General features: G+C 38.8%; 1 protein-coding gene across 1 annotated transcript in view; it reads right to left on the bottom strand.

Annotated features, from left to right (window-relative positions):
- Positions 1 to 22,157, bottom strand: part of XRN2 (5'-3' exoribonuclease 2) — an 83,277-nt gene extending 61,120 nt beyond the window's left edge. Inside the window, exons 1-4 of the mRNA XM_039222284.1 lie at positions 21,993 to 22,157; positions 6,135 to 6,262; positions 5,941 to 6,052; positions 979 to 1,090 (exon numbers count right to left, since the gene is read on the bottom strand). Of these exons, the coding sequence (XP_039078215.1) occupies positions 979 to 1,090; positions 5,941 to 6,052; positions 6,135 to 6,262; positions 21,993 to 22,067 (427 nt within the window). The 5' untranslated portion in view covers positions 22,068 to 22,157. The remainder of the gene's footprint in view (positions 1 to 978; positions 1,091 to 5,940; positions 6,053 to 6,134; positions 6,263 to 21,992) is intronic.
- Positions 22,158 to 24,173: the final 2,016 nt, after the last annotated feature.

A 24,173-nucleotide genomic window follows, 5' to 3' on the forward strand; every position in this document is an offset into this window, starting at 1 on the left:
AAGGGTCTCAGGAGAGAACCAGCTCCAGTGAGTATCAGGTTCTCCTGACCTTCCTCCCCTCTGAGACTTTAGCAACTATTACCCATTAGTACCCATCTGTCTTCCTTATGTACCCATTAGGAAATTCAGGGCTCTGGTGGAACTGCAAAAATCACCCCCCAACCCTCCTCCAAATCAAGGGAACCCTGGGTACTTTGCTGTCTCAGTGCCTGTTGCGTCTACCTATACTGAAGAAGTGTGTCTGACTTGGTGAAAGCCTATAAATATAGATCACATTATCCCTGGGCCTCCTTTCATAGACCTCTGAGTTTCAAGGGGAGGCAAAAAGCAAGCTACTAAAGTTGATTTGGGAAAAATGTATACAGAATCGTAGCTTTCTACTACTCTCATAGAAAAGAGTAGTTAGTAAAGGGGCACCTGGGTGGCTCAGGTGGTTAAGTGTCCGACTTTGGCTCAGGTCATGATCTCACAGTTCGTGAGTTTGAGCCCCATGTTGGCTCTGTGCTGACAGCTCAAAGCCTGGAGCCTGCTTCAGATTCTGAATCTCCCTCACTCTCTGCCCCCCCCCCCCATTCACAATGTCTCCCTCTCAAAAATGAATGTTAAAAATTAAAAAAAAAGAAAAGAAAAGAAAAGAGAAGAAGCACTCTTAATGTATATCTCCTTTACAGATACATAAAAGTTAGCTGAAGAGCGATGCTCATCTTGAAAGGGGTTGACCATCTCCTTTCCCTACCAGAATTCCTTCCTTTTTATTCCCAAGTTTCCCTTTTACTACAGAGTTCGGAAAAGAAACAAGTTTGTTACTGGGAGTAAGGGAGTCCATTAACTACTTTTTGACAGTGAACATAAATTTTCCTTGGATATTCTGGATCCTAATTAAATTAAAATCATTCCTGTTCTAAGGGAAAGTTCATACCCCTCCCCATTCTATATACATTTCATAAGCTATCCAACTTCAAGATACATATTCTTTACCTTTTGCCAGTATTTCTTCCCTGACTCGCTGCTTCTCCACTGCTGCTTCCATTCCTTCTTTGGATGCTCTGAATCTTCTGGAACGCTGCTGGTTCATTTTAGCACGTGGTGCCTGAAAACATTATTTCATAGTCACATAATGCTATTCAAAATATTTGCAACTAAATCTGTACATTATTTTCAATCATTTGTCCTTATAAAAACAGTACACTAAAATGGGAAAGTTTTTATATAATAATCCTTTTAGGACTGATAATAAATCCTAAGAACTTAAATTTGGACCAAGAACCGAAAAGCTGACCTCAGTCAGGTGAGTAACATGTCAAACAAACATCCTAAGAATCCACTTAATACTGTAGAGTCCACAACCGGATGCCACTTCCACTGGGTTAGAGTCCTTCAAGGCACCAAAGAAAACAGCTCACTTTATTCAAAGACCCAGCAAGCATCTGATAAGTAGTTAATAGTGCAGAAGCAGGACTGGGAAGACCTGACATCCATGCCTAAAAGGAAGGACGGTCTCCACATGGGACTCACCATGCCCCATATAAGCAACAGAAAACTACTTAATCTGTAGGACCTCAAGGCACTTCTATTTTGTATTTCCCACATAAGTAGGAATTATTACCACTCCATCTCTACAAAGTGGGTAGAGAAGGAACGGATTTAACTGAAAATACTTTTTTTTCCCCCAATAGTTTATTGTCAACTTGGTTTCCATATAACACCCAGTGCTCATTCCCACAAGTGCCCTCCTCCATGCCCATTTCCCCCCCCTACCCCCCACACCCATCAGTCCTTAGTTTGTTCTTAGCATTCAAGAGTCTCTCATGGTTTGCCTCTCTCCCTCTGCCCCACTATTTCCTCCCTTCTGCTCTCCCATGGTCCTCAGTTAAGTTCCTCCTAATCTTCCTATACGTGCAAACATGATATTTGTCCTTCTCTGCCTGACTTATTTCGCTCAGCATAACACCCTCAAGGTCCATCCATGTTGCTACACATGGCCAGATTTCATTCTTTCTCATTGCCATGTAGTATTCCATGGTATAGATAAACCACATCTTCTTGATCCATGCATCAGCTGATGGACACATAGGCTCTTTCCATGTTTTGGCTATTGTTGAGAGTGCTGCTATGAACATTGGGGTACATGTACCCCTATGCATGAGCACTCCTGTATCCCTTGGGTAAATTCCTAGCAGTGTTATTGCTGGGTCATAGGGGAGTTTTGCTGTTAATATTTTGAGGAACCTCCACACTGTTTTCCAGAGGGGCTGCACCAGTTTACATTCCCAACAACAGTGTAAGAGGGTGCCCGTTTCTCCACATCCTCACAAGCATCTAGAGTCCTCTGATTTGCTCATTTTAGCCACTCTGACTGGCATGAGGTGGTATCTCAGTATATTTTGATTTGTATTTCCCTGATGAGGAGGGATGCTGAGCATCGTTTCATGTGTCTGTTGGCCATCTGGATATCATCTTTGGAGAAGTGTCTGTTCATATCTTCTGCCCATTTCTTCACTGGGTTGTTTGTATTTCAGGTGTAGAGTTTGGTGAGTTCCTTATAAATTTTGGATATTAACCCTTTACCTGATATGTCATTTGCAACTATCTTTTCCCATTCTGTCGGCTGCCTATTAGTTTTATGCGTTGTTTCCTTTGCCGTGCAGAAGTTTTAATCTTGATGAGGTCCCAAAAGTTTATTATTGCTCTTGATTCCCTTGCTTTTGGGGATGTGTAAAATAAGAAATTGCTGCGATGGAGGTCAAGAAGATTGTTTCCTGCTTTCTCCTCTAGGATTTTGATGATTTACTGTCTCACATTCAAGTCTTTTATCCATATTGAGTTTATTTATGTGTATGGTGTGAGAAAATGATCTAGTTTCATTCTTCTGCATGTTGCTGTCCAGTTCTCCCAACACCATCTGTTAAAAAGGCTGTCTTTTTTCCATTGGATATTCTTTCCTGCTTTGTCAAAGATTAGTTGGCTGTATACTTTTGGGTCCAATTTTGAGTTCTCAGTTCTATTCCATTGGTCTATGTGTCTGTTTTTGTGCCAACAGAATACTGTCTTGATGATGACAGCTCTGTAGTAGAGGCTAAAGTCTGGGATGGTGATGCCTCCCGTTTGGGTTTTCTTCTTCCATATTACTTTCGCTATTTGGGGTCTTTTGTGGTCCCATACAAATTTTAGGACAGTTTGTTCTAGTTTTGAGAAGAATGCTGGTGCAATTTTGATTGGGATTACACTGAATGTGTAGATTGCTTTCGGTAGTAATGACATTTTAACTATATTTATTCTTCCAATCCATGAGTATGGAATGTTTTTCCATTCCTTTGTGTCTTCTTCAATTTCCTTCATAAGTTTTCTATAGTTTTCATCATACAGATCTCTTGTATCCTTGGTTAGGTTTATTCCTAGGTACTTTATAGTTTCTCGTGCAATTCTGAATGGGATCAGTTTCTTGATTTCTCTTTCTGTTGCTTCACTGTTGGTGTATAAAAATGCAACCAATTTCTGTACATTGATTTTGAACCCTGCAACTTGGCTGAATTCTTGGATCAGTTCTAGTAGGCTTCTGGTGGAGTCTGTAGGGTTTTCTATGTAGAGTGTCATGTCGTCTGCGAAAAGTGAAAGTCTGACTTCTTCTTTGCCAATTCTGATGCCTTTGATTTCCTTTTATTGTCTGATGGCTGATGCTAGGGCTTCCAGCACTATGTTAAACAACAGTAGTGAGAATGGACATCCCTGTCGTGTTCCTGATTTTAGGGGGAAAGGTCTCAGTTTTTCCCCATTAAGGATGATGTTAGCTGAGGGCTTCTGATAGATGGCTTTTATGATGTTTAAGTTCCTTCTATCCCAAGCAGAGCTAAAAAACATTGTCTTTCCAAGCCGAGGTTTTTCTCGTCTCTAGGCATGGTTCTATGAGTAATCTCAGCTTCCCTTTCCTTTCCCCTGGACTCGTGGCAGCTCACCACCACTCGCTGGTTAATCACTCACCGCAATTGCAGGCAAGCTGGGTTCCCTCCTCTCCCTCCGTATCTCTGGGTCCCGTCCCGCATTTATCCTCCCCAGTTCGCCTACAAGCACTTATGAGGTTTCCTTCCCAGTGTACTCTGTCTCTTTCTCTTCCCAAACTCCTGTGGCTCAGTGTTCTACGACTTCAGACCTTCTCTGTTTGAGAGATGGGTGCAGGCGAAATGTACGGAGCTCCCTACTTCTCCGCCATCTTGCCTCCCACCCTGAAAATACTTTTAAGTCACTCTTACCAAATGTAATTTAAAATCACTCGGTAAGTATGAATGAAGTGAATTGGACTCTATAGTTTTGAAATTCCTGAACTTTGTTTTAGGCCTGGAAGGAGCTCTTAAGTATCCTGTCTACATAAAATAAGTTATTTAAAATTTTTAAAAATATTTATCTATTTTTGAGAGAGAGAGAGTGGGAGTGGGTGAGGGGTAGAGAGCGAGGGAGATCACAAGCAGGCTCCAGGCTCTGATCTGTCAGCACAGAGCCCAACATGGGGCTTGAACTCACGAACTGTGAGATCATGACCTGAGCGAAGTCAGGCATTTAAATGACTGAGCCACCCAGGTGCCCCAAATAAGTTATTTTAAATTCTCTTTAAATAATTCCCTTTCCTACAAAATGAGATCACCTAATCTAATGCAAATACCAAGTTCTTTGATCTATATTTACATTTAAACAAAACCATGTTATAGACATGAGTAAATAAACATGCAGACAGACATACAGATATGCATATAGTATATACTTGATCTAGCAATAAGGGCATACTGGATGTAAACTGACAGATTTTTCAAGAAATTTCACTAATGTGATTAGAATGTGCTCCAAATAAGATCCTCTTGTCTCCTCTATTCTTCATTGCACTTTAACGGCAACTTACCAAGTTATCAAGTAACTGAGATTTCTCAGTAAAGAGAACCTCACAAAAAAGTTCATCTTCTTGCACCCAAAGTTCTCTAGCCCTTCAAAATCATTCTATTAGACACTAGGATTACCAAATCTAAAAGAAAGAGAATCTATTTATATACAGCAAAATAAATTTTAGGATTATAATTTAATTTTCCTTGAATTCTGATATATAGTGTGCTAATCATTTAGAAGCTAAGCTAGCTGGTTCATCATCCTACGTCAGTAAGTTACTACCCTCTTAAAGCATTCTGATGACTACTCACTGCCTATAGGATAAAATCCAAACTCCTGAAGGGGCCAGTAAGGCCTTCTCAAGCCATTGCTCTACTACTCTTTCTGAGCTAAAACACCTATAATTGCCCAAATTTGTCAGTGTGGCTGACTTTACGTCATGCCTTTGAAAAATCTTTAAGTCTTCCTTCCTCCCATCTATTCCACCAATCTGACTCCCCTGCCCACCTGTTATTCTTTATACTTCAAGAAATGGGACAAAAGTGAAGCACCTGGGTAGCTCCGTCAGTTAAGGATCCGACTCTGGATCTCAGCTCAGGTCATGATCTCATGGTTGTGAGATTTGGGCTCCACACCAAGCATGGAGCCTGCTTGGGATTCTCTTTCTCTCCCTCTGCCCCTCCCCCAACTCACATGCTCCCTCTCTCCCCAAAAATAAGAGAAAGAAAGAAAGAAAGAGGACAAAAGTCACTCTTTTCTATCTCCTAATTCCCTTAGTAGCACTGATTTCCTCTTCCCTTAGCACCCTGCAGGTGTAATCTATACCTAAAGCCCATGAGTAAGTGACATTGTGGTTAAGTTCTTCAAAAGCAAGGGCAGTCACCACTAATCCCCAGCATTTCACTGTCTGACACAAAACAGGTACCAAAAATGTCTGAATGAATGACAGAAAGATTAGGCATCTTTCTCAAATTCATCACAGTCAACCTTTACTGTTATTTAGCTGACTTTCATTCTACACACTCAAAACACAACAAAAACAGGATTCTAGGTGAACTTTTTAGCACTTACCACTCCGTCTATTGCCATGTAGAGAAGTCGCCTTGGTCTCACAATATTGAAAAGCCTGTCAATGTACTCAAAAATTGCAACCATCATTTCATCCTCATTTTTCGGTGCTGGCCTATAAGGACAAGCAGACGCGGTCATATAATACAGTATTCCTCTGTAACTTCTTGTACCAGTGATAAAAATGGGTTACGTACTTGTCTTCAGGATGAGTACAGGGATGGATGATTCCATTCATATCCAAGTAGAGATTATCAAACTCCACATCATTTGGATTTGGTTTACTGGCATCAACAGGAATCTTGACACCATTGCATTCTTTTGGCTATGAGGAAGTGTAATAGCAGTCTGATTATTCAAGTCTCAAATTAACACATCCTAAGCTCAGTATGAACCCATGTTTCATTTCTGACTTGGAAACAAAACACTTTTAAGTCATCTTTACACTGTAAGATGTTCTTTTATTCCTTAAAGCCAACTGAAGCAGATAGTTCATCTGTGGAAAGTGGATAGCCTCCAACACAACAAGTTAATCTTGACTATGTGAGGGACAGTTATCAAACTGTCAAATCATTCAGGTGTCCCAGTGAGAAACCCTGGGAGTCATCTTAAAATTCTTTTCCCTCCCCACTCATTATCAGGAAGTCCTGTCAATTTAACCTGAAAAAGACCTCTCCATTTCATTTCCTCTCAGCCCCATGGCCATGGGTGTCACTGCACCACTCACCTCAAAGATCTGAATGGCCTTCACATGGACTGCTACACCCTTAGACTCTCCCATCTCCAGCCAACCCCATATGCAGTCAGTTTTCATTCTAAAGTATGAATGTGGCTGTACCTTAATCTTGTCTGATGTTTTCAATGATTCCCAGATGGAGACCAATGAGTCTAGACTCTTATTAGCTTTCTGTCCTACCAAAGTTATCATTCTAGCCAACCCTATCCTACGTTCCTGGAAAACCGTCTTGCATCTCTCAGTGCCTCTGCACATTGCTTCTCCTTCTGCCTCTGTTACAACACCCACTTCCTGAAACCTTATTAATTTTACACGGTCTAGACTGCAATCAAATGTCAATTACTTTATAAGTCTTGGGACAGGTCACTTCAGAAAACTCCTCCTTCTGTATTTCCTTAGAATTTTGCTTATTCACTTATAGCACTTCTATGGTTTCAAAGTCATTCTAACCCAACTACACTATGAGTTCTTCAAAAGATAAGGACTACATCTTACTCCTGGAGGCACTCAATTGTATTTTTGTAATTAATATTGGCTTTGTTTTTTCTAACAGTCTCAGCAAAGGAAAAAATTGAGATATTTTTACTGTTAACAAAATCATTAAAAAAAAAAGTTCCCTAACATACACAAAACATCATTTGTAATGGGAAAAAACTGTGAATTTAAAAACCCATCATGTACATGAGACATTATGAACCTCAAAAACATTCTGCTAAGTGAAAGTCACAAAAAAACCACAGAAGATTCTGTTTATATGAAAAATCCAGAATAGATAAATCTATAGAGACAGAAATGGAGGAGTTTCAATCTGAGGGTGGGGCAAGGGTGAGGGAAATAGGAAATGAATGCAAATGGGTACAGCATTTCTTTCAGAAGTGATATAAATGTTCTAAAATTAGATAATGTGACTCTTGTACAATTCTGTATATATACCAAACCACTGGACTATACACTTTAAACAGATAAACTTTATGGTATATAAATTACATCTCAAAACTATTAAAAAAAGAAAGAAAGAAAAATGAAAGGTCAACTTAATTGGGGGGGGGAGGAAGAGCCCACAGAATGGATTATGTGGATGTTCATATATCAAATGCCAGACACAAGTGAGATTCAAAGAAATAGAGGAGGATGATCACAAGTATATTGCTCGGCCCCAAACAGACAAAAACAAAACTAAAAACACCAAGTTGCAGAAGAGCATATACAGTACCATTTATAGCAAGTTATAAAACAGACTAATTACTGGTGTTGTTCAGGGTTGACAGCCTGAAGTATGCAGGGAGGAGCTCCTGCCAAGAAGTGGGAGAACACAAGGGGCTCCAGGCCGAGAGAGGAGCTCTAGGGACAGCCTCTGGGTGATCCATCGGCACCAGCAGCAGTAACAGCCCAGAGGCTCAGACCTTTCACCCCGCCCCCTCCCTGGTACCACTCAGGCCCCACAACAACCAGGCAAGAGGAGTGCTTGAGAGGAAGGACAGTGTAGTACCCTGGCTGACCAGTGGCTCCCTGGAGGAACAAGGGACACACCCACTGGAGAGGAGCAGTCCAGACAGTTGTGCCTAGAAGGACGTTCACTCCTCCTCCACTTCATGGAGAAAGGAGTATATATTTTTTAAACAAGCAGTTGATAAATTATCCTATTTGTGATAAAAATGCCACAGAATCAAAATAAAGATACTTTAAAAAGTAAAGATGATACAAATACACAAATACTAAGTCTATATAAAAATACACTAACTAAGTTTTAACGTAAACCCCTCAAAAAGAATTTCATACCAACCTACTAGTCTAATCAACCTTACAAGGCTTTCTGGCTCCCCTAATGTAAACAGACACCACTATTGTTAGTTATAGCTAAATAGATATATTTTTTGTTGAAGCCTGCACAGTATTTAACAGCAACATCAGAAAAAACATGAATCATGTCTTAGATTACCCTGTATTGAAAGTTTGCACTGTTGAAGTTGAACACCAAACTACAGAACTCAGTTTTAGACTCCTCTAGATTTCCCAGCCCAGCTAGTTTGCAGGAAAGTACCAGGGAATAAGACAGCTGAGACAAATACCCAATTTAATCTCAGAAACCAATCCCTGGAAGGATCCAATGTGACTGTATTAGTCAGTAGAGGAATTTATGCCCTAGGGCACTGCTGAAACCAACAGAGCAATGGGCCATAAATAGTGAAGTTTAACTGCTGGGTGTGATCAGGTAGAGTGGGAGAGGGACCTACCGGCACCACAGGCATCCCAGGGTGGTTATGGGTGTGCCCCAAACTGCATCTCCCTAAGGAGCAGTATCAGTGGCATAACATGGTGAGATAGATACACAGCTCACTACAATAATCTAGCTGGTAAATAAACAAGGAACACACAACAAGCCCTGGAATAAAGAAGGAAGGAGGCACCTGTACCCAGAAAGTGCTGTATCATCTAAAATGTCCTGTTTGCAGCAAAAACTACTTGGAATGTAAAAACAAAACAAAACAAAACAAAACAAAAAACCCAACCAGACAAGTATGAGCCGTAACAGCAGGAAAAAGGCAGGCAACAAAACCTGCCCATGAAAATGTCCACATGTCATACTTAACAGAAAAGGTTTTAAAATAGTGGTCATAAACATGTTCACTGAACTAGAGAGGGGTACGCCAATAATGTTAAAATGTCCGTACTATCCAAAGTAAACTACAGATTAATGCAATTCTTATCAAAATAGCAACATTTTTTACAGAGCTCTAACAAATAATACTAAAATGAATATGGAATCACAAAAGACGCAAAATAGCCAAAGTAATTTTGAGATAGATGAACAAAGCTTCAGGTATCACAATCCCATATTTCAAGATACATTTACAAAGCAGTAGTAATCAAAACAGTATGGTACTGTCACAAAAAGACATACAGATCAGTGAAACAGAACACAGAGAGTCCAGAAATAAACCCATGCATATACAGTCAATTCATATAGAACAAAGAAGGCAAGAATATACAATTGGGAAAAAACAGTCTCTTCAACAAATGGTGTTGAAAAACTGGGCAGCTCCATGCAAAAAAATGAAACTGAACCACTTACACTGCGCACTAAAATAAATTCAAAATGAATTAAGGACGTAAATGTGAGATCTGAAACCATAAAACTTCTAGAAGAAAACGCTGGCAGTAATTCTTTGGCATTGGCTGTAAAACCAGTTTTCTAGATAGGTCTCCTCAGGCAAGGGCAACAAAAGCATAAGTAAACTACTGGGCAGGAGCAGAGGCACCATCTGGGTGGCTCAAACGGTTAACATCTGTCTTGGTTTCAGCTCAGGTCATGATCTCAAACTTTGTGAAAAAGTGAGAAGTCAATGGACAGGGAAAGATAGGCAACAAGAACCACAAGAAAACTAGAACGGTTATACCAGTATTAGACAAAACAAACTTTAAAACAAAAAAAGTTACCAGAAATAATGACATCTTGTGATAAGATGGTCAATCCACCAAGAAAATGTAATAATTAAAAACATACATGCTCAGGAGTGCCTGAGTGGCTCAGCTGGTTAAGTGCCCAACACCAGATTTTGGCTCAAATCATGATCTCCTGGTTTGGGAGATTAAGTCCCTCATGGGACACTGACAGCATGGAGCCTGCTTAGGAATCTCTCTCTGGCCCCCGCCCACTTGCAAACATTCTCTCACATGCCCTCTTTCAAACTAAATAAATAAAAATGTTTTAAAAATGTGTGCACCTAATAACAGAGCATCAAAATACATGAAGCTTTCCAAAGCCAATGCAAGAAGGGAATAAAGATTACAGCAGGAATATGTGAAATAGAGAATAAAAAATAGAACAGATAAATGAATCCCTCTCCTCTGCCCCTCCCCTGCTCATTTTCTCTTTCTCAAAATAAACAAACATTTAAAAACAAAAAACTACTGGGATTTTTACCAAAGTGTGTGCACAGTGAAGCTAACCATCAACAAAACAAAAAGGCAACCTACTTTATACAAGACATTTGCAAATAATATATCCTTTAAGAGGTTAATGTCCAAAATATATAAAGAATTTATGCAATCCAACACCAAAAAAACCCACCAAATAATCCAATTAAAAAATGTGCAGAGGACCTGCGTAGACATTTTCCCAAAGAAAGCATACAAATGGCCAACAGACACATGAAAAGAAGCTCAACACCACTAATTATCAGAGAAATGCAAATCAAAACCACAATGAGATATTATTTCCTATCAGTCAGAATGATTAAAATCAACAACACAAGAGATAACGAGTGTTGTCAAGGATGTGGAGAAAAAGGAACCTTGTGTACTCTTGGTGAGAATGCAAACTGGTATAGCCACTGTGGAAAATAGTATGAAGGTTCCTCAAAAAATTAAAAACAGAATTACCATATAATCCAATTAATTCCACTACTGGGTATTTGCCACAGAAAACAGAAACACTAATTCAAAAAGATATATGTACTCCTATGCTTACTGCAGCATTATTTACCCAAAATACAGAAGTGAACCAAGCGTCTATCCAAAGATGAAAGAATGGATAAAGAAGCTGTAGTATACATACATAATGACATATTACCTGTCCATTAAAAAGAATGAGATCTTGCCATTTGCAACATGATGAACCGAGAGGGTATAATGCCAACTGAAATGAGTCAGACAGTGAAAAACAAATACCATGTGATCTCACTCATTTGTGGAATCTAAGAAACAAATGAACAAAGACAAAAAGACAAAAAACAGACCCTTAAATACAGAGAACAAACTGGTGGTTGCCAGAGAGAGGTGGGTGAGGGGATGGGTAAAACATAAAAGGAGTTAAGAATGCACTTATCCTAATGAGCAGAGTAATGTTATAGAATTGCTGAATCATACCGTACAGGTGAAACTAATATAACACCATATGTTACCTATACTTCAATTAAAAACTAAAATAGGGATGCCTAGGTTGCTCAGTCGTTTAAGCATCTGACTACCTCAAGTCAGGCCCTGATCTCAAGATTCTAAGTATAAGCCCCACATACAGTTCCATGCTGGGCCTTAATGCCTACTTAAAAAATAAAATAAAACAAAATAAAAAGCTACTGTAAAAAACGTTTTTTAAATACATGAAGCTTTTTAAAAAAATATTTATTTTGAGAGATAATTCAAGATACATTCTCCAACCAAAATGGAATGAAATTAAAAATAGCAAGGAAATTTAGCAAATTCATAAGTATGTGGAAATTAAACAGCACACTCATGAACAACCAATGGGTTGAAGAAATTAAAAGAGAAATCAGAAGATAATTTGAGATGAATGAAAATGAAGATACAACACACCAAAACTAATGATATAGAGCCAAAGCTGTGTTCAGAGGGAAATTTATAGCTGTAAATGTCTATATTAAGACAGACCTCAAATCCATAACCTAAACTTCCACCTTAAGACACTAGAAAAACAATTGCAAATTATACCCAAAGCCAGCAAGAAATAACATTAGAGCAGGAATAAAACAGAAAATAAGCAAATAAAGAAGAAAAAAAAATCTATGAGACTATAAGTTTTTTTCAAAAGATCAACAAAACTGACAAACCTTTAGCCAGTGTAACCTAGAAAGAGAGGTTCAAATTACTAGAATCAGAAACAGAAGAGGAGATTGCTGCCAACTTTACAGAAACAAAAACGATCATAAATAGTACACCAACAAATTAGATAACTTAAGTGAAATGCACAAATTAAAAGACAAACTACAAAAATGACAGACGAATTAATTTGAATAAACCTACAATGAGATAAAACCAGCAATATAAACCCCACAAAGAAAGTCGAAGTCTAGATGTTTTTTTCACTGAATCCTACCTAACAGTGAAAGAATTAACCCCAATTCTTCACAAATTCTTCCAAAAAACAAAAAAGGAAGAATCACTTTCCAACACATTTTATGAGGCCACTATTATCCGGATACCAAAACCAGGCAAAGACAGCACATGAAAACACAACTACAGACTAGTGTCTCTTATGAAAATGGATGCAGAAGTCCTCAACAATATACTAGCAATTAATGCAATACATCAGAAGAGTAGAAAAAACTATTAGAATATAGGAGTTCAGCAAGGTTACAGAATATATAAAAAAAATTACTTTCTACATGCTTATAATGAACTCAAAAATAACACAATTCCATTCATAATAGTATCCAAAAGCTAGAACTAAAATTAACCAAAGAAATATAAAATCTGTACTCTGACGTGGATTCTAAAATTCATATGGAATTGCCAGGAAGCCATAATATACAAAATAATCCTCAAAAAGAATAAATTGAAGCACTTATACTTCCTGATTTTAAAACTGACTATAAAGCAATGGTAACCGAGAGAGCATGGTACTGGTACAAGGATAAATATAGAGGTCAAAAGACTAGAAATAAAACACCAGAAATAAACCCATACACCTATGTACAACTGATTTTTAAAAAGGGTGCCAAGACCATTCAATTAAGAAAGAATAGTTTTCAACAAATGGTGCTGTAACTATTAGATAGCCACATGCAAATGAAGTTGGACCCATGCAAAAGTTTACTCAAAATGAATGATACAGCTGAATTTAAGAGCTAAAACTATAAAACTCTCAGGAGAAAACACAGGCATAAATCTTCATGGCCTTGGATTTGGCAATGGATTCTTCGTTAGAAAGAAAAAAAATTAGATTTCACCAAAATTAAGAACTTCATGCTTCAAAAGACACGGTCACAAAAGTAAGAAGGACATTCCAAAATGGGGGAAAAGATTTACAAGTCATGTATCTATTAAAGTGCTTGTGTTCAGAATATGTACATCCTAAAAACTCTTGTAATTCAGTCAAAAGACAACCCAATTTAAAAACAGGCAAAGAGGGGCACCTGGATAGCTCAGCTGGTTAAGCGTCCGACTCTGGCTCAGGTGATGATCTCACAGTTCATGGGTTTGAGCCCTGCATCAGGCTCTATGCTGACAGCTCAGCACCTAGAGCCTGTTTCAGATTCTGTGTCTCCCTCTCACTCTCACTCTGCCTCTCCTCCACAAATGCTCTGTCTGTCTCTGTCTCAAAAATGAATAAACTACAGGGGTGCCTGGGTGGCTCAGTCGGTTAAGCGTCCGACTTCAGCTCAGGTCATGATCTCACAGTTCGTGGGTTCGAGCCCCACGTCAGGCTCTGCTGACAGCTTGCTCAGAGCCTGGAGCCTGTTTCAGATTCTGTGTCTCCGTCTCTCTCTGACCCTCCTCTGCTCACACTGTCTCTCTTTCTCAGCAATAAATAAAACATTTAACAAACTTTTTTAAAAATAAAAAAAATGAATAAACTACAAAAAAAATTTTTTTAAATAAAAACTACAAAAAAAATAAGAAAAAATAAAAACAGGCAAAGAATATGAATAGACATTTCTCCAAAGAAGATATACAACTGGCCAATAAGCACATGAAAAGATGCTCAGTATCTTTCAGTCCTAACAGAAACACAAATCAAAACTACAATCAGATACCACTTCACACCCACTAGGATGGCCAAAATAAAAAAGTCAGGTAACAAATGTTAGCCAGAATGTGGAGAAATTAGAACACTGAAACACTGCTGGTGGTAATTAAAATGCTGCAGCCACTATGGAAAATAGTCTCGCAGTTCCGCAAATAATCAAACACAGAGTTACCACGAATTCTATTTCTAAGTATATATCCAGTAAATGAAAACATGTCCACACAGAAACCTGTACACAAACTTTTGCACAGTTACTGTCAAAAGTCAAAAGTTACAGTTACTGTCAAAAGTCAAAGGTGAGAACATCCCAAATATCCATCAACACACAAATGAATAAAATGTGGTATATATCTACACAATGAAGCATTATTTAGTCATAAAAAAGAATGAAGTACTGACACATAATACAACATGAATGTACCCTGAAAACACAGGAAGTGAAAGAAGTCAGCCAGAAAAAAACACATACTGTATGATTCCATTCACATGAAAGACACAATAAAGAAATCTACAGAGACAGAAAATAGCTTAGTGTTTGCTTAGGGATATGAGTGGTGGGGCAGGAGATAGTTGGTAACTATAGGGTACAGGTTTCTTTCTGAAGTGATGAAAATGTTCTTAACCTGATTGTGCTAATGGTTGCCCACATCCGTGAATATATACAAAAAAAAAAAAAGAACACTAAATTATCGTAAACTTTAAATGGGTTGTATGGTATGTGAATCATATCTCAGTAAAGCCACTTTTAAAAAATGTAGTAGTTATCTCCCCCCAAAAATATTATACTGATGAAAAGTGAATGCAGAGTCAGGGACCAACAGCCTCCTTGTTAATTACTGTCCTTCCTGCCCTTAGAGTAGTGCCTATCATAAACAAGTATTCACGCAATCATACAGAAGAAAGAAAAAAAGCAGGGTAGGAAACCTTGATTTCACTACATGAAAACAGAGCACAATTCTATACTACATAAGAGTTAGACACAAAAATATCCCCACTTTTATCTGGACATACAAACTCCTGAAACTTAATGTAGCAATAAAATTCTGAAATATCAAGTGTTTCTGTACAAAGCGATGTTTGAAGCACTTAACTTGCATTAAATGATTTAATTCACACAACCACCCTGTGTGGTATATGTAACACTGATATTCATTATTCATGAATTCCATATTTGCTAATTCACCTCCCTACCAAACATTTTTTGGTAACCCCCAAATCAGTATTTGTAGCACTCCCACACTCATTCACAAACATTAGCAGAGCGGTGAAAAAAATCTGAGTCCACCAACATGCACATTCCCACCTGAGAGAAAACATGGCAACAGCCTGCCTTGTTTCAGCTCTGAAAGAAATGACCAGAGGAGAGAGATTGTACGAAGTAGTGCAGTGGAATGCAAGAAACGCTAGTTCTTTAGACTTTAGGAGAGTTTAAGGCCCTTCTCAAGATCAGAAATTGAATGAATGGAGACAATATAAGCCCAGGACGCAAAGTGAAGAAACTGATGGCTGAATGAATAAGACTAGTTAAAAAGTCAAAAGATATAAAATAAACTCATAAAATCCAATCCAAAAGAAGCAGAGGAATTGAAAGATGGAAAAAAGACCAGATGAGACAGAAAACATGATCAACTTAAATCTAACCATACACATAAATGTCCTAAATGCCTCACTTACCAGGTAGAGAACAGGAAAAGCAGTTCCTCAAAAAGGTAAAAGGAATTAACCAAAAGATCCACTCATAGGCATATACCCCAAAGAACTGAAAGCAGGGACCATTTATAGATACATACCCTAAGCACTGATATGTATACAGATACGTGTACCCCAGTGTTCACAGCAGCATTATTCACAGTAGTTAAAAGGTAAAAATTAACCAAGTGTCCAAACAAAATGTGATATATACATACAATGGGATATTAGCCTGAAAAAGGAATGAAATTCTGATATGTACAAACATGGATAAGTCTTGAAACATTATGCTAAGTGATAACCAGACACAAAACGACAAATATATAACTCCACTTACATTAGGTACCTAAAGAAGGCAAATTCATAAGACAGAAAGTAGGGGAGGAGGGAGTACAGAGAAATACTGTTTAATGGGTACAGAGTTTCTGTTTGGGATGATAAAAAAAGTTCTAGAAATTAATGTCAATGGTTTCATAAGTATATTGTGAATATACGTAATGCCACTGAATTCTACACTTAAAAATGGTTAAAATGGCAAATTTTATGTTATGTGTATTTTGCCACAATAAAAAAGGGGTAGGTATCATCAAAAAGTGTTAAAAAACATGACCCACCTGTATGTTGCCTATAAACACAAACACTTTAGGTATAAAGACACAAAAAGACTAGAAAAGAATGGAAATAGACCATGCTACCCTAGTTCGAAGATCTGGCTATCTTAATACTGAACAAAGATTTCAGAGCAAAGAATATTACCAAGGATAAAAAAGATAATTTTATGCTGATAAAGGAGCATATTCATCGAATACATAACAATCCTAAGCATTTATGCACCTTATAAAAGAGCTACAAAATGCAAGGATCAAAAACCAACAGAACTGAAACAAGAAACAGACAAATCCAAATAATTATATATAACAGGACATTTCCACACTTCTATCAAGTAATTGAAAGAACAGACAAAATCAGTGTTGTTCAAGTCTTCCATGTCCTATCAACCAGCATGATACCACGTATAGAACACTCCATTCAACAACGGCAGAACTTATAACTCTTTTAAGGCAAAATGATATTTACCAAGACCATATTCTGGGCCACAAAACAAAGCAAATAAACTTTAAAAAGATTGAAATTATGCAAAATATGTTCTCTGACAGTGAACTAAATTAGAACTCAAGAACAGAAAAAAATGTCTAGAAATTCCCAATATTTGAAAATTAAGTAACACTGTTAATAAATAATCAATTGGCCAAAAAAGTCAGAGAGTGTATTAGAATGTTACTGAATGAAAATGAAAAACATATTATCTCAGTATTTGTAATATGTAAAATAGCAGGCACTCCATACCTGCATGAGAGGAAACAATGCACCAAAGCAATGACCTTCAGCTTCCACTTTAAGAAATGAAGACAAGAGTGGGACACCTTAACTCAGTAGGTTAAGAAATGAGGACAAGAGGGGCGCCCGAGTGGCTCAGTCGGTTAAGCGTCCAACTTCGGCTCAGGTCATGATCTCACGGTCTGTGGGTTCGGGGCCCACGTCAGGCTCTTTGCTGACAGCTAGCTCAGAGCCTGTTTTGGATTCTGTGTCTCCCTCTCTCTCTGACCCTCCCCTTCTCATGCTGTCTCTCTCTCAGAAATAAATAAAAAACATAAAAAAAAAAAATGAGGACAAGAAAGCATTTCCCAAAGTGAGCTGAGCATAAGAAATAACAAAAATAAGAGCAGAGTCCATGAGGTATAAAACAAAAAATAGCAAAAATCAATGAAATGAAAAGCTAGTTCTTTCAGATCAGATAAATGAAACAAAAAATATAGTAACAGGAATGCGATAACATCACTATATTTTCTATTGACAGCAAAAGGCTAATAAGGAACAATATGAACAACTTTATGTCAACAAATTTGACTACTTGGATGAAATGGACAAAATCTATGAAATATACAAACAACAAAAGCCCATTCAAAAAGACACAGATAATCTGAATAGCTCTATGTCACTTAAAGTAAATTTGTAGCTGAAAGAATCCTTCCCAAAAACTTCAGGTTCAGGGGCACCTGAGTGGCTCAGTCGGTTAAGCATCCGACTTCGGCTCAGGTCACGATCTCACCGTTTGTGGGTTCGAGCCCCGCGTTGGGCTCTGTGCTAACAGCTAGCTCAGAGCCTGGAGGCTGCTTCAGATTCTGTGTCTCCCTCTCTCTCTGACCCTCCCCTGATCACACTGTCTCTCTCTCTCATGATAAATAAAAACACTTAAAAATTAAAAAACAAAAAAACAACTTCAGGTTCAGACGACTTCACTGGTGAATGCTACCAAATATTTAAGGAAGAAAAAAATATCAATTCTACACAAACTGTTCCAGAAAACTGAAGAGGGCATACATGTCACACGCATCTGAAGTCAAGATTACTCTGATATTAAAAGTAGACAAAGACCTAGGAACACCAGGAGACAAATATCCTTTTTGGGCATTAAGGTAAAAATTGTCAAGAAAACTTAAGCAAACTGAATCCAACAGTACGTAAAAATAATACACCATGATCAAGTGGGATTTTATCCAAGGAATGCAAGGTGAATTTAACATTTAAAAAGAATCCATGTAATTCACCATGTTAAAAACTAAAAACAGAAACCACAGAATGAAGTAAAACTATAAAGCATCTCTAAGAAAGCACAAGAAAAAAATCTTAGTGACTTTGGCTTTGGCACAGATTTCTTAAATACAACACAAAAAGCAGAAATACGAAAGTATTAAATCAGACTTCATTAAAATTAAAAACTTTTGCTCTTCTTTCCAATAAGAAGTAAAAACGCAAGCCACAGATTAAAAAAATATTTACTGAAGGTATGTCAACAAGCTTATGTCAAAAAGCTAAACAACACAACTTAAAAATGAGCAAAAGACCTGAATTGACATCTCACTCAAGAAGATATATGGAAGGCAAATAAATGTGCCACATCATGTCATCAGATAGATGCAAATTAAAACTGTGATAAAACACTATAATAGAATGACTAAAACTGAAAAAACTAACCATAGCAAGTTTTGGTAAGGAAGTAGACAACTAGAACTTTCAGAAACTACTAGTAGCAATGTAAAAATTGTACAACCACTTGGCAAACAATCTGGCAAATTTTTCTTTTGAAACAACCACATACCTATCATACAATTCAACCATTTCACTCCTAGGTATTTTCTCTAAAGAAATTAAAGCATATATACACACAAAGACTTGCACACCAATGTTCATGGTTTCTTTTTTTGATGGCCCAAACTGAAAAGAATCCAAATGTTCCTCAACCAGGTAAATGAATAAACAAAATGTGTTATATGCACAACAGAACACTATTCAAAAATAAAAACCAATGAAGTACTGATATATGTAACATGGATGAATGTCAAAATAATTATTCTGAATGAAAGTAAGTGAGCCAGGTTAAAAAAAAAAAAAGTGCCTACTATATAATTCCGCATATATACAATTGTAGAAAAGGAAAACTTATCTATAAGTGGTGTCTGTAAGACTGGCAACAGGGAGGGGTTTTAAGGAGAAAACAAAGGGGCAGATGGGATGTCTTAGTTATGTATACTTCCTTGACTGTGGTGATAGTTTCATAGATGTACACATATGCCAAAATCTATTAAACTGTGGTACTTAAAATATGTGCAGTTTGCCATAGGTCAATTACACCTCAATAAAGCTGCAAAAGGGAAGGGGAGAAGGGAAGAACAGAAAGAAAAAGAAAATAAATCAATTGAAGGACCAAGATCCAGAATTCAGAGAGATGAAAAGGACAAGAAAAAAATCAAAGAGCATTCTCTAGAACTGAAGAACACAATGTCCAGACTCAGTCAACCAAGTACAGTACTGATCAAAATGAATTTAACTTTTAAAAAAACCTGTACATAACCATGAAAGCTTATACTACCAAAGATAAAGATTTTTTCAGAAAGAAAAATAGATCAACTACAAAAGAATAAAAGCAGAACATAGAGATAAAGAACATGGTCTTTCCCGGTTGACACTGGCTTTGGCATGTATTAGCCAAGTGACCTTGAGTGTTCTGTGCCTCAGCTTTCTCACCCATAATAATAATAATAATAATAATAATAATAAGCGATAGCAGATATATGATTATTATGAGGACTTAATAAACTTATCTGTAAAGTGCCTTGAACAGCCCTTGGTACATGCTAAACGCTAGTAAGTGTTGTTTAAATAAATAAATCACATTAACATTTAACTTCTCATCAACAACACTGAATGACAGAAGTCAAAAGAACAATGCTTTCAAAGCTTTTGAGGGAAACAAATTTTCAAACTCAAACTATGCTTACTTAGCTAATGATGTGTACAAGGATAGAATGGACTCAGAAAACTCACATCCCACATAGCATTTCTTAAGAATTCAACTAAAAATAAAAACCAAAGAGGTGATTTAAGTCAACGAAGATGATGACCAAAAAACAGTACCTCCAACAGAAGAAAGGAATTTTTAGAAACCTGAAGCAGCAGCTTTCCAGCAAGCCTAAATAAATAACCAGGTGTGACAGCACAGAAATAAACGACTTCAAGAAGCAGTTTCCAAGAAGAAAGAGGACGTGATAGAATACCCGAACAACAGGCAGTTTGGACGGGGAACCACATAAAGAGGAAAAGAGAAAAGCGACACTAAGACAAACGTAGTACATAACCTGAATCAGCATAGTCACAATAATCGACAATAGTATTTGATTTTTTTTTAGCTTTTAAAACCAACCAGTATAGCCAATGCCCTGACAATTTAATTTTGGGTGCCAATAAGGAAAAGTGTAGCTGACAAGCTTGGAGTAAAGAATAACGACAGCAGGGGTAGAAAAGCTAATACTTAAACTTATGTGATGAAAACTCAAGGGATACTTTATATAAGAGATCCAATTTTTTAAAAAAGGCATACTAGAGTTATCAAGTTTATCCATAAAAGAATTATGGTGATGTGCTATTATTAAAAGGAGGGGGGGATTACTGCATGAGCAACCAAATCCTCATCTATCACGGCTGGAATTCCATAACTAGATTCAAAACAAATAAACCAGGTATAAACATGATACTAAGAGACAGAACCAAAACAGTAAAAAGTGGTTATCATGCAGTAGAAACGGAGTATGATGCAAGTTAGTAAAGTTTGATAAAAGCTTTAAAAACAAAGGAAACGAGCATTCAGTTTAACAGTTTTCTCTGACAAAAAACACAAGGGGTATAATCAAAACGAGACTTCCGATTCCTCCTTGAATAGCAAATCAGGAAAAATCAAGGCCAGCCTTAGCAAAAGAAATGTTTTCACAATGACAGATGGGTACTTCCTTCAAAAAAGAAGGGGTAAGAGGCAAAATGTGTCCCCGAACCTTCCCAACCCAGAAATTCTACTTCGGACTGGAAACACGGAAACAATAAATACAAAACTAAAGAATGAGCAAAAGTCTATATATAAACAAAGTAACAAAAAGTGTATTGTTCCAGTGTATCCCAGAAATCCAAGAATTTTAACAAGCACGCTGTCCAACAGTTGTACACCTAGAGAAGAGGGCTCTCATCAGACTTCTGTCTTGTCCTAGACGTTTCTAAGGTGCTGCTTTCGCCTCAGGATTTAACAGCAGCAACAAACGGCCTCTCACATTCGGAGAAAACCTCTGTCACGAACAGTAAACAACAAAAAGTCCGCTGCCGGGGATTACTTTACAAGGCTGTTGAAAGAGGGGATCAGCAGCTGTGCAGCCCTAACCAGCTAACTCGACGGACCTGCCAGAAGTGGCCCCTAAGACTTCGAGTCTCTTCACAAACGAGAACGCGCGGTGCAGGGAGGAAACAAAGCCGTGGGCGGGGCCTTCCGGTCTGGGGGGGGAAAGCGGGACACGGAGGAACAGCCCTCCGGCGAGTTCGTAACCCTCTCGGCCCTCGCCCCGCCCCGCCCGCTAGCCCAGGCCAGTATTCCGGGTGCCGGCGCCCAACTGCGCGTCGGGCCGCCACAATCCGCTGGGCCGACAGAGCGGCGCGAGATCGAACACGGTGCCCCAGGGGCAGGAGCGGGCGCCCAGGGCCGCGGCCTAGACGTGCCGGAGCGCCGGGCTTTAGTGGGCTGGCCGTCAGGAGCCTCCTTACCTTCTCTTCCACGCAGTTGACAATGATGGACGGGTACTTGCGGCTAAGCCAGCGAAAGAAAGCCGGTACTCCCATAGCAGCTGCCTAACTGGAGGCGGCGCCCCGACCCGCGGACGAACGTAACCAGAGAGACAAGCTGGAGAGGCAGCCGCGGGCACTAGCACTTCCTCCCACGTGCGCGCCGGTGACAGGAAGTGACGCCACGGGTGCGCCGCCGGGGACGTAGACTGGCCTGTTGCTGGGGGCGGGGTTTGGCCTCCTGCCGGGTTTAGCGCTCTGTGGGTCGGCCGGGCCAGGTCCCGAGTCCTGTCGCGTCTGAGTCGTCGTCGGTGCTGGGAGGGCCCCCGGACGGTGCCTTCCCCGCGGCTCCCGCGGGATCGCTGAGTCCCAGCGCTCCGCAGGTCCCGGGGGAGCTCTTTGCGGGGTTTATCACCTATTTCTCACCTATCTCAATTCACAGTAGAACTAAAGCATCTAAACCTGCTTCCTGGTTTCTCCCGGTTTTGTGATACTGTACATACCTGGACTGTTAAAAGGAGTACTTTTAAATATTTTGCCCTCATGATAGCTGGTTTGCATAACAAGTTCACTCTAAATACTTAAAAAATGTAAACTACCCGTTCAGCATTTAAATAAACTTTCCAGCTACATTTATAATTGTTGATATCTAGTGGGGTTTTTGTTGTTTTGAGCGTTTACGTTGTGTTAAAACATTGGCTAGAGGATTATCTCATCTAATCGTCACTTGAGCCTTGAGGTACTACTATCCTTTTTATGTAACATGAGAAAGCCAAGTTGTAGGGGGGATTTAGTCACCTGTTTATTCACACAGTTTGTGTTTCAGGCCAACTAAAGACCATTTAATCCTCTATCCTTGCACTAACAGGATACTTCTATCCTTTGTTTTCTGGTGGCTTCAAATACATTTTCCCAGCATATAAAAAGAGAGGTCTGGAAGAGGAGGTATTTATGTCCACTTGTTCAAGCTTGGAAGTTGCTCTCTCTAGAATCCCCTCTTAGCTCGACAAATCACACTCAATCCTAAAAGCTCACCTCAAGAAGCCACTGACAGTATTTCTCCTTGCTACCTGGCATGCAGTATTCATTGCCCCCACCTCTGTGGTCTGGTGCCACTTTGTTTAAACTGTTGGTGTGAAAATTGTTATCCCATGTTTTACCTTAACAGCCAAAACTATTCCAGAGTATTAATGTCTGTGGTGAAATCTCTCATTTTTCCTAGATACAGCTCCTCCTTCTCAAGTATTTGGTTTCCTTGGGAGGTGCTATGTTCTTATAAGAACACACACATCATATGGGGCTATGTACAGCTAGGCAAGTTGGGCCATTGGGAGTCCTTGCCCAGCATTTTTGAACTTCGAACCATAAGGAAAGTAAGGCACCCCTCCCACATGGTTGAAAGCTAAAAGATAAGAATGGGATTTATTGGGGCGCCTGGGTGGCTTAGTCGGTTAGGCGTCCGACTTTCGCTTGGGTCATGATCTCGCAGTTCGTGGGTTCGAGCCCCGCGTCGGGCTCTGTGCTGACTGCCAGCTTAGAGCCTGGAGCCTGTTTCAGAGTCTGTTACTCCCTCTCTCTCTGACCCTCCCCTGCTCACGCTGTCTCTCTCTCTCCTAGAAATAAATAAAACATTAAAAAAATTAAAAAAAAAAAAAGAATGGGATTTATTGCCAGTCTGCAACTAGAGAAGCAGATTTAAATCCCTGTTTCCAGGGGCTTTTGAGTACAGCTAAATTCCTCTTCCTGCAGTTTGGTTGCTAAACCTTTCCTTTAATTCCATGAATCAATAAATTCTTACTCTTGAATGCTGAGAACAAACTGAGGACTGATGGGGGTGGGGGGAAGGGAAGGGAGGTGATGAGCATGGAGGAGGGCACTTGTGGGGGTGAGCACTGGGTGTTATATGGGAACCAACTTGACAATAAACTATTAAAAAATAAAAAATAAAATTCCATTTCAAATAAAGATAAATAAATAAATAACAAACAAATAAATAAATTCTCCTTTTGCCCTAAGCTGGTTTGGGCTAAGTTCCTATCCCTTGCCAAGGAAATAGTACAAACAAACCAGTAACAACATTTGAGAAGTACACAACTAATTCACTGGGTGCTAAAATTCCTTTGCGTAAATTAGTTACAAAAATTGAAATTTTGGGCAGAAAAG

Source organism: Hyaena hyaena, unplaced genomic scaffold (assembly GCF_003009895.1).
Source record: "Hyaena hyaena isolate Hyena2069 unplaced genomic scaffold, ASM300989v1 scaffold_1103, whole genome shotgun sequence".
Lineage (NCBI taxonomy): Eukaryota > Metazoa > Chordata > Mammalia > Carnivora > Hyaenidae > Hyaena > Hyaena hyaena.